This window comes from Aotus nancymaae, unplaced genomic scaffold (genome assembly GCF_030222135.1).
Source record: "Aotus nancymaae isolate 86718 unplaced genomic scaffold, 86718_ANA_hifiasm-v0.15.2.pri h1tg000003l, whole genome shotgun sequence".
NCBI classification, from domain to species: domain Eukaryota; kingdom Metazoa; phylum Chordata; class Mammalia; order Primates; family Aotidae; genus Aotus; species Aotus nancymaae.
The window spans coordinates 17692735-17705758 of NW_026988414.1; the positions used below are offsets into that span (position 1 = coordinate 17692735).

The following is a 13024-nucleotide window of genomic DNA, read 5'->3' on the forward strand; positions in this document are numbered from 1 at the left end:
GACCCAGGTCTGTCTGACCCTAAAGTGTGGGCTCCTAAAATCTGCTGTGTGTTCGCTCGGAATCTCTCTCCTGTTCCCAAAGACTTTAAATACTTACAGGGTTTCCATCCAGTCCGGGAGGGCCTCTTTCCCCAAAGACTCCAGGAAACCCCTGGAGGGCATGAGAGAGAACAGACACGGTAGGTTAGTGCTTTCACCTGCAGGGTGGGCTTTGAACCAGATCCCCCCGGGGGGTACACAAGGACAATGTCAAGGCCGTCTCACTCCTTGGTCATGGGCAGACAGCAGGGTGCTGAGGCCACCCCTACCATCAACAAGCAGCTTCACACAAAGAATTTCTCAGGGGTCCTTTCCTTTTCTACTCAGTCTCTGAAAAGAAAACGGTATCCAGCTCCCCAGCATGAAAATGCCAATCTCCTAATCTGGGACCTGGTCCTGATGAAACGGGAAGGACACAGACTAGGGGCACATAGCTGGGCGTAGGCCAGTTTGAAGAGCCTCTGTTTCCCCAGAAGGCCTCTGTTGCATTTCAGATCAGACCTTCTCTGACTGTGGCACGTTCTTCAAAAGTCACCCAGTGAAATCACTGTGGGAAGTAGAAAAGTTCCTTTTTAAAGTTTCCTTTCTCATTAAAGAATAAGTATGCTAATAACTTTGGTAAGCCCTATCCCATGTAGCTGTTAGACATGCCATGCTTACAGGCACGTGGTACATTCTATGTCCTTGTACTTCAAGCAAGATATCTGTGCTGGACATGCTCGCAGACATATCCCAGCTCTCCATTGCTTTTACCTGTTTAGAAGAGTTTTAAGTTATTAGCCAACGGGTTTTAGTTTAGATTGTGAGGTCCGACTCCAGCCAGCGGAGATCAGACACAGCAGTAAGGACGACCCCAAATGCGGAAGGGATAAATTTGTGTGTTTTCCTTCATTCATTGTACTCTTGTGGCAAGATGGCTAGCGAGAGTACCCTTCCTGCAGTCCAGGAAGTAAAAATTGCATTGCTGAAAGATCCTTTGTCTCAGCGCTGATTTTCCTTTGTGGCGTTGAGCTTCTATTTCCAGTATCATGATTTCCATTTTATAGATAAAGGAAATGAGACTGTGAAAGAGTTAAGTGGCAAGGTCACACAAAGTCACATCACCAGTGAACATCAGCCCAGCCTCCACAGGTGTTTCCCAGCCCAGGCAGGTCTGGCCCTCTCACCCGCTCCCTGACCCCACTCTGGAGGCCACTCCACGCTCTGGGGAGACGGGCAGCTGGAAAAATATCAGCTGTGGGGACGCCTTTGGGGGCCAGGGATAGAACTCCATTCCTACTTCAAAAGGAAAAGAAAGTCCTCAAGCTTGGAGGTGGGGAAACTGTCCTCCTCCCCTCCTTGAATTCAAATCATTGTTTTTCCAGGGAAATATAATTAAAAAAAAACAAAGCACATGTTTTCCTGACCAAGTGAATGCTGGAGCTATGATTCAAATGGTAAACATTCCTCACGGAGGATCATCCCGGTTTTGGTTTCTAATACCACTGGAGGAGTCCAGGGAGTACACTAAACCCAAAACACCAAACCTAGAAACAAAACCCAAACCGAAGTCTCTACCGGTTAAGCAAAGACATCTTGAAATGTGTGTGTGTATCCAGGTGTTTAGCCTGGCCCTGCCCCACAGTCCTACTCCCTTCAAATCTCTCCTCTGCCAGGAAGCTCTCTTGGGTTGACATTCACCCCACAGAAGGTGTGGCTTCATTCAGACATCAAAAGGAGGAAACAAGAAGACAAACATGAAATTCACACCAAGATGGTCACTTTGCATGCAGCACCTCACTTGCGTTTGATATCTACCTTTAAGGAAAAAGTTATCGGTCCCATTTCACAGACGGGGAAATCGAGGCTCAGCTAGGCAACATCACTTGGTCAAGGTCATAAAGTTTGCGGCAGAGCCCAGGTCCACCTCTGGAGTCTAACATGTTCATATGGGCTACGCACGAGCCTCGTCTGCAGAAGCTGCTCAAACGGGTGTCCCAGTGGTTGTAGAGGGTGGCAGAGGAGTGTGGCAGGGGAGGTTGTGTGTGTGTCCAGATCATGTCTTTGTGGGGGCACATCTGACCTTACCCAAGCTTCCTCCCCTGACATCCTTAGGGTCTCCTCTGGCAAATTCCAGTCTCACCCAAACCAGCCCTTCTTGGTCATGCTGAAGGTAAATCCATGTTACCTCCTGAGACCAGAATCAGCCAGCTGGGCTGTGGCCAGGGGAGCCTTCTTTTTCTTTCTTTCTTTTTTCTTTTTTTTTTTTCATGAAACAGAGTCTCACTCTGTCACTCAGGCTGGACTGCAGTGGCATGATCACTGCTCACTGCAACCTCTGCCTCCTAGGCTCGAGTAATCCTGCCGCCTCAGCCTCTCAAGTGGCTGGAACTACAGGCATAGCTACCACGCCTGGCTAATCTTTGTATTTTTGGTAGAGATGGAGTTTCTCCATGTTGCCCAAGCTGGTCTTGAACGCCTGGGCTCAAGCGATCTGCCTGCCTTGGCCTCCCAAAGTGTTGGGATTACAGGTATAAGCCATGGCGCCCAGCCAGGGGCACCTCCTGAAGGCACAGAGTTCCCACCTCTGGCCTCTAGACTTTGGGGTAGAAAGACCTGGCAGGAGAGGAGGGCAGCTCCTCAAGACAAGGGGGCTGTTGTCTGGCCGGGCACCTGGCTGACTCCACGTGGCCTACCAGGGACAGGACTTGAGTAGCCCCTGCTCTGTTCTCCAAGTCCCACATGTGGAGATGGGCTGCAGGTTAGCCCTGGCTCTCCTCCAGGCTAGCTGGCTGACCTTGGGCAGGCCCCCACATTTGACCCTCTGTCCTGCTCAGGCTGGGGGGGGTGTGATCCCTAAGGTCCCTTTAGGACCCTGTGATGCCCAATAATTCACATAGAGCAGCCACCAGGCAGGTCTCAGATCCATAGGTCTGCATTCAGAGGCCGTTCTGGGGTGGCTCAAGGCCTCCTCAGGCCCAGCTGCTGGGCCAGCCTGCCCTGTGACAGTCCTGGCTGCACCACCCACGGGCCTCTTGGGGCCTCAGTTTTCTTAGCTGAGAAGCCGCATGGAGGGTGATACCTCACAGCCACATGAGGGAATGTCTCTGAGGTATAAGCAAGGGAGAGACGGTCATCAGAATTTTGAGTCAATTTCTGGAGGGGAGTAACTTCTGCAGACAAAATGCAGCCTGTGTCTAGCCAGAGGGATGGTGGGATGAAACAGTGACAGCCACAGCAAACTCCAACAGCGCGACCACCAGCAGATCCTATTATTGGCTGCATTTTCAAGATGAGGAAACTGTGATTCTGAGAGGTTAGGAAATATTTCCAAAGTCACACAGCCCTGGAATAGCTGAGATGAGATTCGAACCCAGGCAGTGTGACTCCAGAACCTGTTCTCTTAGCTACAACTGGACACTGAATGAACTAGATAGACTAGAACCAGCCTACGGGCTCTCAAAGTGCTCATTAGAGCCCTGAGCTGATGTGCAGAAAGGAATGGCACTATTGATGCTCAGGACTGCTTCTGCTTGGACACGCTGAGGGCCTCTGGTAGCCACTCCCATCTCCAGCTTCAATCTCCCTTCCCATGGAGGGGTCAAACAGATGACCTCTAGGAATCTGGGGTTTGTAATTAAGAGCACAGTGTTTGGAAAAAAGAGTTTTAAAGGCGCTGGAACGAATGGTCTAAGGATGAAGGAACCTGAGATATTCTTGACGTTCACACCTTATTACACCAATGGGGAGCCTGCAGCCCAGAACACACCCAAAACCTCTCACCCACCACCTTGCCTCATTTCCAGCAGTCACCCCAAAGCTCCCTGGGTCTTAGAGAGGCAGCTGCTGAGCTGGATATATAGCCCCCACTTCAGTCCCATCTGCTTTCCTCTGTCCGGCCATGCTTGCATGTGTAAGGCGACCACATGGCATGCACCCCCAGCCCGGCCAGCAGCAGGGACCTTCCTCCACATGCCTGGCTGCAGCGGGTTGGCCCCAGGCCCAAGGAATGAACTCGGCTCCCTGCCAGGGCCCCAGCCACGTGGTTTCTCTACTTCCCCAGGTTGGGCCCCTCTGGAGAACTAAACACTTCGTACTTGGAGCAGAAGGCCCAGGAGGAGACAGAACAAGGCTCGGGAGTGAGACTCCGCATTCTCTCTTGGCCACAACAACTCAGAGGAGGAGAGCTGAGGACAGGGATGGTCCTTGCCACCACATCCAAGCAGGACGCCAAGGAGAACTCACAAGGCTATCTCCTCCACTCTTCTGCCTCCAGGAAGTGTCCATCCCAACTGTCTGCTCCAGATGGTGGGATACAGGGGCAGGGAAGCAAGGAACGTCTAGAACCAAAGTCCCACTAATGCTTCTAAGGCTCAGGTCCCTGGCCTGCAAAACAGTCAGCACTGTCCCACTCACCTGGCAGGGCTGGGCTGCAGAAACCGTGAGACGCTCCTAATCCAGCCCCTGGTCAACTCTGATGTGCCATCACTACACTAGTTAGGGTTTATATCAAGAGTGGAAATATTTCATAACCTCTAGGAGAAGCCCACAAAAGGATCTCGGAGAACTTCTTACCAGGTGGACATTCTCCAAAATCTGGAAGTTCCTGCATAAGTCTAACCTGCATCCTTCCTACTGTACTTGAAGCAGCCACATTCTTTTCTAGGTGTACAGGCTCCAAGCCTGCTGGCATGGAAAGACTCCCTGAGGTCTCCCAGCACCCTTCTCTCGTGGTTTGAACATGTTTTTACCCTGCGCTTCTGAAATCCACAAGGAAATCTACTCAAGAAAAGTCACCTCGGGGAACAAGAAGATAGGTAGAGTCCTCTCCAGGATTCCAGCGGCACTAACAGCCCGGGTCAGCTCTGGCTCACATCTGGGACACTGGAGGCCACATCCCAGCTCACAGCATCACCTCAGCTAAGAACCTTAATCTGCATTGGCCTCAGTTTCCCCACTTGGAAATAGGAACTCTCTGTCACTTGGCTGCCTGCTCCCCATCATCTGAGAACTGGAAAGAGCCATAACTTGAAGCCCAAATGCACCGTGTTAGAAGCCCTGCCTCTTCCCAGAGGACTGTCGCCTTGGGCAAGTCCCAATCATCCCTGAGGCACACCCCATGGGCTGGTGCCAGGGCCAGGCCCTTCCAGCTCTAAACTTTAGGGTCTTCCCTCCAGACTCACTCACAGGGCCAGCCTTGGCAGGCCAGGCCAGAGGCTGTGAGAAAAGCTGTGTGTGGTGGCCTGCCTTGCAGGACTATCCCAGTGGGTTTGAAAGAACATTTGGAGACGACAGGCAGGAAGACTCACTGCAGCATCTTCCTAGCCCAGCGTGGAGACCCTTGGCTGGGAAACACGGCTCCGTCTCTCACTGTGAGTGACACTGAGCCATGCCCAACAAGCCAGGGGAGGCCAGGAGAAGCCCATTCAGCTCCAGCCAAGTTGGGAACATTTTCTATCTGGACTCCTTCTCAGAAAACCACAGCGCATTCTCTTAGGAGGCAGTATGAGGGATGAGAGCTATGGACCAAGCTTTCCTCTGGAGGTTGAAGGTGGGAGCAGAGAGAAGAGGGAGCCATGTGGAGACTACCCTGCACTGGAGAGCACGTGTTCTGGGTTCAAGTCTCGACTGTGCCAGTGACTTGCTGTGAGACCTCGGGCAAGTGTCTTGCCCTCCCTGGGCTATGTCTGCCTATCTGTCTGAAAAAGAGTTTGGGCCAGGCTGTCACTCAGGTTCCTACGGGTCTGATGTGCTTCGACCTGCACTGTCTTCCTCAGCTCTCATTAGTAAAAGACTCACACATCGCCCTTCCAAATTGGATAGCGAGGAGACCGCACACATGGGCCCGAGGTTTTGCCTGCAAAATCATCACCAGCCCTGCCAGAAATGACGCCAGCTGCGATCTGGCATGAAGGACTTCAGCTCATTTCCCTGACACTTTCTCTTCTTAATAAGTGCCTAGAAACTGCCCGGCCCAAAGCTTGGATAAGGAGGAAAAACCATTCAAGACAGGAGCACCCAACCCCGCCAGGCAGATGAAGGGCTTGGGAGCACCAGCAAGAGGGATGACCCTAAAGACTGCCCGGGGTCTTTAGGCTGAGGGGTATGGCAGACTCAGAGGCCCAGCGGAGACAGAGACATCTGTAGGGACTCAGCCGACATGAAGTCCTATTACATACACAGTAAATCACATCTGACGCAAGCCTGGCCGACGTGCTGGCCATGGTGGCTGGGATAGAGTCGAGGGTATTTTCATGGCTCTGAAGGGTATTGCATGGGCCTAGGGCTGAGAAGGTTGTTTCTCTCCACCCACATCTGACACCCCAGTGCAAGGGGACGCCCCTGTCATAGAGGTCAGGGCCTAGTCTTGGAAAGTTAAAGGCAAGAAGCAAGGAAGCAGACAGAAGTTCTCAGTCTGGCAAGGACTCAGAGGGTCTATGGACAAATGGCTTTAATCGACAGTCTGAGCCTCAGTTTTCTCATCCGGAAAACGAGGATAATCAATCTCACCTCAAAGGTTCACTGGGAGAATTACATGTAGCCCAAATACTGTGCACACCAATGGCCTCAATACATTCCTTTCACTTGCGGGGTACTTAGGGTGGCAACCATGCCCTCTTCTGGCTATTTGTCCTGTTTATTGATTGTCTCTACCCTTAAAATTTGAGCTCCATGGCAACAGAGATTTTTGTCTGTTTTGGCTACAGCGCCTGGCATACGGTGATATATTCAACCAATAATCTTTGGTTGAATGAAGAATAAATGTGTGGCCTTATCTCACACAGGCAGGATGATGGCACCTCAAACCTGGGACTGCCTTCTCAGCCAGGCCATGAACAGTGTGACTTTCAGCTCCAAGAAGAACGCACGTACACGGCAGGGAGAAGGTGGATAAAGAGGCTGCTTGGAGGAGAGATGGAGAGGATGCACAGGATAGGGTGGAAGGGGGAAACTGAGGCATGGCCCTGCTAAGAGTCCTTGTTGTATCTGGCTGGAGAAGAGGCCATGACATGCCCAGGTTTTTGTGGGTCTTGCCTCTTCCATGCTCAGGAGAAGCCGGACCCCAAGCTCTAAACAGGAACACTTTGGCACTGAAAGCTCTGGCTGTGTTCTAATCCAGCTCTGACGTTGAGCAGCCATGTGATCTTGACCTAATCCTTTACCTCTCAGAGAGGCTATCTCATCTGTAAAGCAGCAATGCCTGGCCCTCGGTAAGGCTCCCAGGATGCATCTGAACAAATCCCCCAAAGGTGGCCCTTGGGGCTGGCCTGAGCGTTGGGGCAGGGCCCAGCTGAGACCATCTAAGCAAGTCAAATCCTCCCACTCTGCAACTTAAACCGTGGGAAACCAGACCCAGCAAAGGTGCAGTCACTGGCTCAGTGTCACACAATACAGAGAGCCCCGCAGCCATCCAGGAAACCACACAGGAACAAGGGCTGCTACTGTTTATTGAGTACTTACTATGTGAGAGGGATAACGATCTTATAAGGCATACTACTGTCCCGACTTCGCAGATGAGAAAACTGTAGTTCAGAAAATTTGAACCAAGCCTGCTCCTTCCCCAGGGCCTTCACCTGGAAAGCCACACAGCTCCCACACGCAACTCATTAAGATTCTTCATACAGTCGGGGGGAGTTTCTGGACTAACTTATCCAAGAGCCCAACCTCCAGGCTCTCCCTGTCTCCCTATCCCACTCGTCTTAGCATTCAGCACTACCTAACCTTCATTTCATTGTTCATTCTTCCGTTTCCCCTTTCAGTGATTGTATATCTGTCTGTCTGCCCCAAGAGAGTGGGAACTTTGTCTCATTCACTCTCTGCCCGAAGCAAAATGCTTAGCCCAGAATAGTCATTCAACAGATATTCACTGGATGAACAGGTATTCACTGGATGAATGAATCTCCTTGCCTACGGTCACGCTGGCTCGAGGGACAATCCCAGGTGCCAGCCCAGCCCTCTTAGACTCCAGGCCCTTTCCCTGAAGCTGGGAGCATCAGGTGCTGCTCCTTGCCCAGGTCCAGTTATCAGGTGTTGGACCTGAGAGAAGACTGCCTGTCCGGACCACAGAGGGGTCTAGGTTGGGGGCGGAGGGACCTCCTCTGTCAGCTCTTTGAGGCTAGGACCTGGGTCTTTCTCTTCTTTGTTTTTCCTCTTTGGCCCCCAGAGGGCCCAGGTTAAAAGCTCCAACAGCTGCCAGGCGCGGTGGCTCACGCCTGTAATCCCAGCACTTTGGGAGGTCGGGGTGGGTGGATCACAAGGTCAGGAGATTGAGACCATCCTGGCTAACATGATGAAACCCTGTCTCTACTAAAAATACAAAAAATCAGCCATGCGGGGTGGCGCGTGCCTGTAATCCCAGTTACTCAGGAGGCTGGGGCAGGAAAATTGCTTGAACCCAGGAGGCAGAGGTTGCAGTGAGCTGAGATCTTGCCACTGCACTCCAGCCTGGGCAACAGAGTGAGACTCTGTCTCAAAAAACAAAACAAAACAAAACAAAAAGGCTCCAAGAGCTAACACGCCCCTCAGTGGCAGAACCACAGAGAGGCCTCTCTGAGCACTCTGGAATGCTCCAGGCCCCCTCTTCACACTCCCTTCTTCACCAGCCACCAGTGATGGGAAGTCCAGACTCGGGCTGACCATGGTGCCAGGTCAAAGGGTCAACCTGCAGGGCAGTGGCAGAGGGACCCCGGATATCTCACTCTGCCTCTCAGAGAGAGCCTCAGTTTGCCCCTTCTGAATAATTGGAATGAATGACCTTCCTTCCAGGCGAAGATTCTAGGGAACCTATTTTTATACTATGACTGCCAACTAAGGATCCTGAGAGGCTGCCTCAAGCGGCCACTGAGATCAAAGACCCCAGGGACAAACCAACCGAGTTGGGACTCTATGTGCATCGTTCACTCATCGTGAAACCCTGGGCAAGTGACCTAATCTCTCTGTGCCTTGGCTTTTTCTCCATGTGCTGCACACGTACAAAGAAGAGGTGAAACAATTTCCTCCCGTGCTGGGGAGTCACAGACAAAGGTGGTGGACTAGGGGTCACCACTGAGCCCCTCTTTGGGTCATGCCTGCTGTGGGCCTGCCCGTACGCCCCATTGTCCCCTGGCCTTGTGTGTGCGTGAGCAAACTGGACAGAGCCAGATGACACCAAGACAACGTGGAGACTGAGTGTTCCCTGAGATGGGAGCAGGGTCACCTGGTCTGGCCAAGGTGCCCTGGTCACAGCAGACCCACAGACACAAATACCCTAGACAGAAGCACCCCCAGACACAGAACTGCACTGGAGAACCTTGCTGCTCACAGGGAGAGAGGAGCTACCCCAGAGGGGCCCAAAGCCCACGGAAGCCCCAGCCCCAGCCAGGCCCCAGCCACGCAGGGTGCCAAGCAGGTCCTGTGGCCCAGACAACCCCCTACGCGGGCCCCCACACTCAAAGCAGGGAGAGAAGCAGAAGAAGCCAGGCAGCAGGTGGCCAGGGCAGCGTGACCGTGGGAGGTGGGGTTCCCCGCTAGAGTCTGCATAATAGACACGGAAAATCTTTACCGGCATACCCATCTTGCCCCTCTTGCCAGGAATGCCAGGCAGGCCCTGCAGGAGAGAGACAGGGGAGAGGTCAGGTCAGGATGCCAGCAGGGACTGCCAGGCTTGCCCCAAACCAGTCCAGAGCCACCCATGGCAGGAAGTCACAGAGTCACTTGTGTGGCGGCCCCAGTGACATGCACATTGGAAGGATGGCAGGGTCGGGGTCTGTGGTGACCTAAGCTGGGGAGATAGCAATGTTGCTATATTCAGCAGATGCTTCATAAGTGCTCAGGCTCCAGCTGTCCTGAGGTTCTCTATATCCAGTTTATGGTGGTTACAAGTGAGTTCCCTTAGATACAGGCTCAGGTTGAGAGGGGGCGGGGAGGAAGGGCCCAAGGCTGCCAGCCCAGGGGCTTCTAGTGGACCTCCAGGCTGGGCCAGGGGTCAGTGAGAATCTCCCACACCATCTTTTGGACTCCCCTGACTTAGATACTTGCTCTGGAAGGACAGGGTATCTTAGGAAATCTTAGCACCCACTGCCCCCACCAAACCAGCCCCACCACCTTCCCCAGACAGCTGCTCCCCCTGGCCCTCCATCTCTTCGGCACCAAGCAGAGATCAGGCTTCCAGCCCAGCCTCCCGTCCCCACTGTCCCTCACGCCCACCCCGGTCTGCTGCCTCCAGCCAAGTACAGCCACACCATCTCGTCCTCAGACCGCTGGAACTCCTGTCACCTGGCCTTGCTGTCCCCTCCCTCCACCCACACATTTTACTCAAGTAAATGAACTCATCTGTCTGAAAGAGAAATCAGCAGATGGTTTCTGGAAAGGGGCAGATAGTGAATATTTTTGGCTCTGCGGGCCCCACGGTCCCAGTCACACCTACTCAGCGCTGCCACTGTAGTGAGAAAGCAGCATGGACAATACGTAACCAAATGAGCAAGGCTGAGCGTGATCAAACTGTTTGCAGAAACACACAGCTGGCTGGTTTGGCCGGTGAGCCACAGTTTGCTACCCCTGATCTATACTCTAAAGTGGGCCTGGTTTTCATTGGTTTTAAGTCCTCAAGGTCCCTTTCCCGGCCTTAGTCCTGGGTGCCTAGGACATTGCCCCAGGGTCCTCTCCAGCCTCAGCTCCCACCACTGCCGCCCTCTCGCACAGCACTCTGGCGGCGCTGATTGTGAAACTGGCCAAGTGACCGTAAATCCCTGACTTTGCACATGCTGCTCTCTGTGCCTGGAATGCATCTGTCTTGTCGTGTCCCCTTATCAGACTCCTACTCGACTCAAGTGCACCTCCTCCAGGAGGAATTCCTTGACTTCCCCAGGCTGGTGTGTGGCAGGCTCTGCTCTGCTTGGGCGGGAGTGGGTGGTGGGTGGTGAATAATGAAACGAGCAAACTTACTCGCTCTCCATCAGATCCTGGCAGGCCGAAGAGTCCTGGGAGTCCAATGTAGCCCTAGGAAAGAGAAGAAGGGGGGTCAGAGAGGTCAAGTGGTGAGGGGTGGCTGGCCCGACCTGCCGCAGCCCACCCAGCACTGCCATCCCACGTCCCGGCTCCTCCTCTTCCTCCCTGGTGGCAGTGGCAGCTCCAGTGGCTCCTCGATGACATAGGCCTTGAGGCAAGTGTATATGCCCATGGACTGCATGGTGCTGGCTTCCACGATGTAGTCCAAAGGCACATACCCTCACGCCAGGGAAGGGCGCGGGTGCTCGCCGGCAGGAGGCCCGCCCCACGCCAGGGCTCCAGGACCTGCAGAAGGAAGCTCGTGGCTGGGTTAGATGCTAGCATGGCACCAAGCCCTGCCCACCCCCAGGGATGCCTGCAGGTGCCCGTGGCTCCTGCCATGGCTCCTCCTAGGCCTTCAAGGTCCTGGACCTTGTAGGGCTTACATCCACCCCTGGCCGCCTGAGTGCTGGCATTAACTAACAGCAGCTGCAAACGCAGAGCGCCAACATTGTGCCAGGCGCAGGCATGCTACGGCATTAGACTCTCACAAGGACCTCCAGATTGTCATCACCCTCACTGGACAGATAAGGAAACTGAGGCTCTGTAGATAAAGCAACACACCTAGTCAGTGATGGAACTGTGAATTTTCTTTGGGAATTTCTAATCAGTTCAAGGGTTACTGAGGTCCAGCTGCCTCCAGGCTCGTCACCATTCTGGGGTTCTTCCCTAGGATGCGTCTCATTTCCTCCCTCCAGCCTTTCCTCACTCTGCCCCCTTCAGCAGGCATGCCCTTCCCACCCCTCATGACTTCTGAGCTAAGTCCCTCAAAGCCCAGCTCTCAGGAGCTCTCCTTGGGCAAGCATCCCTGACACCCCAAGCCGGAATGCCATTTTTGCACCTCAGTAGCAACCTTCTCCACTTTCTCCCTTGTATCTTCATTATTTGTGTTCACGCTTCATGTTCTCATTAGCCTAGAAACTTCTTAAGGGCAGTGACCTAGCCCGGGGCTTCTACCACTAACCCCATGCCACTCCGTGGACTGATGTCATAAGAACTCTAACAAAAGCTGATGTTTATTGAGCGTCAGCGATATGCCAGGCCTGCTATCAGTGCTTTGCATACATTACAGCATTCATTCCATCCTTACCATACCCCAAGGAAGTATTTTTTAATTTTTTAAATATATTTTTTAGAAAGAGTCTTGCTTTGTCATCCTGGCTGGAGTGCAGTGGTACGATCTCAGCCCACTTCAACCTCCGCCTCCCAGGTTCAAGCAATTCTCCTGCCTCAGCCTCCCGAATAGCTGATTACAGGCATGCGCCACCATGCCCAGCTAATTTTTGTATTTACTTTAGTAGAGACAGAGTTTCGCCATGTTGATCAGGCTGGTCCCGAACTCCCGGCCTCAGGTGATCCGCCTGCCTAGGCCTCCCAAAGTGCTGGAATTACAGACCTGAGCCACCGTGCCTGGCCCGAGGAAGTATTATTACCCAGCCGAGTAAGACCATTTAGGCCCAGAGAGGTGAAGTGACTAGCCTAGGGCCACACAGCTGGAATGTGGTAGAGCTAGTATTCAAATTCAAGTCTGATTCCTGGCTTGGGCTTGTAACCACTCTGCATACTGCCTCCCCTCAAACAAGCAACCATCGGAGGCTCACAACATCTCTCCTTCCCTGGAAGGCCAAGAGGCCACTGAGCCTCCTTGCTGGCATCCAGCGTGATTAATATCCATAATCTGAAAGAGTGCCATTTACTGACCCTTCCAAATAGGGTTTATCTCCCACATTTACAGGTGAGAAAATAATTGGCTCAGAGAGGCCCAGTGACTTGCCCAAGGTCCCACAGCCAGCTAGCGGCAGGGCAGGTCTCAAAGCCGGTCATCCGGATTCCAAAGCCTTCCCTCTGCCTACTTCATAAATATGAGCCTGGCAGTGGCAGGGTTGGAAGGCCAGCTTAAGTGACCCACTGCTTATCCAGGGTGCCCAGGGCTGTGTGGTCTTTAAGAAACAGGAGTGCTAGGGCCAGACCCATCCTCTCC

General features: G+C 53.1%; 1 protein-coding gene across 1 annotated transcript in view; it reads right to left on the reverse strand.

Annotated features, from left to right (window-relative positions):
- COL27A1 (collagen type XXVII alpha 1 chain) overlaps positions 1 to 13024 on the reverse strand; it is a 155383-nt gene that overhangs the window by 91847 nt on the left and 50512 nt on the right. The window contains exons 12-14 of the mRNA XM_064376659.1: positions 10942 to 10995; positions 9560 to 9604; positions 98 to 151 (exon numbers count right to left, since the gene is read on the reverse strand). Coding sequence (XP_064232729.1) covers positions 98 to 151; positions 9560 to 9604; positions 10942 to 10995 — 153 coding nt within the window. The remainder of the gene's footprint in view (positions 1 to 97; positions 152 to 9559; positions 9605 to 10941; positions 10996 to 13024) is intronic.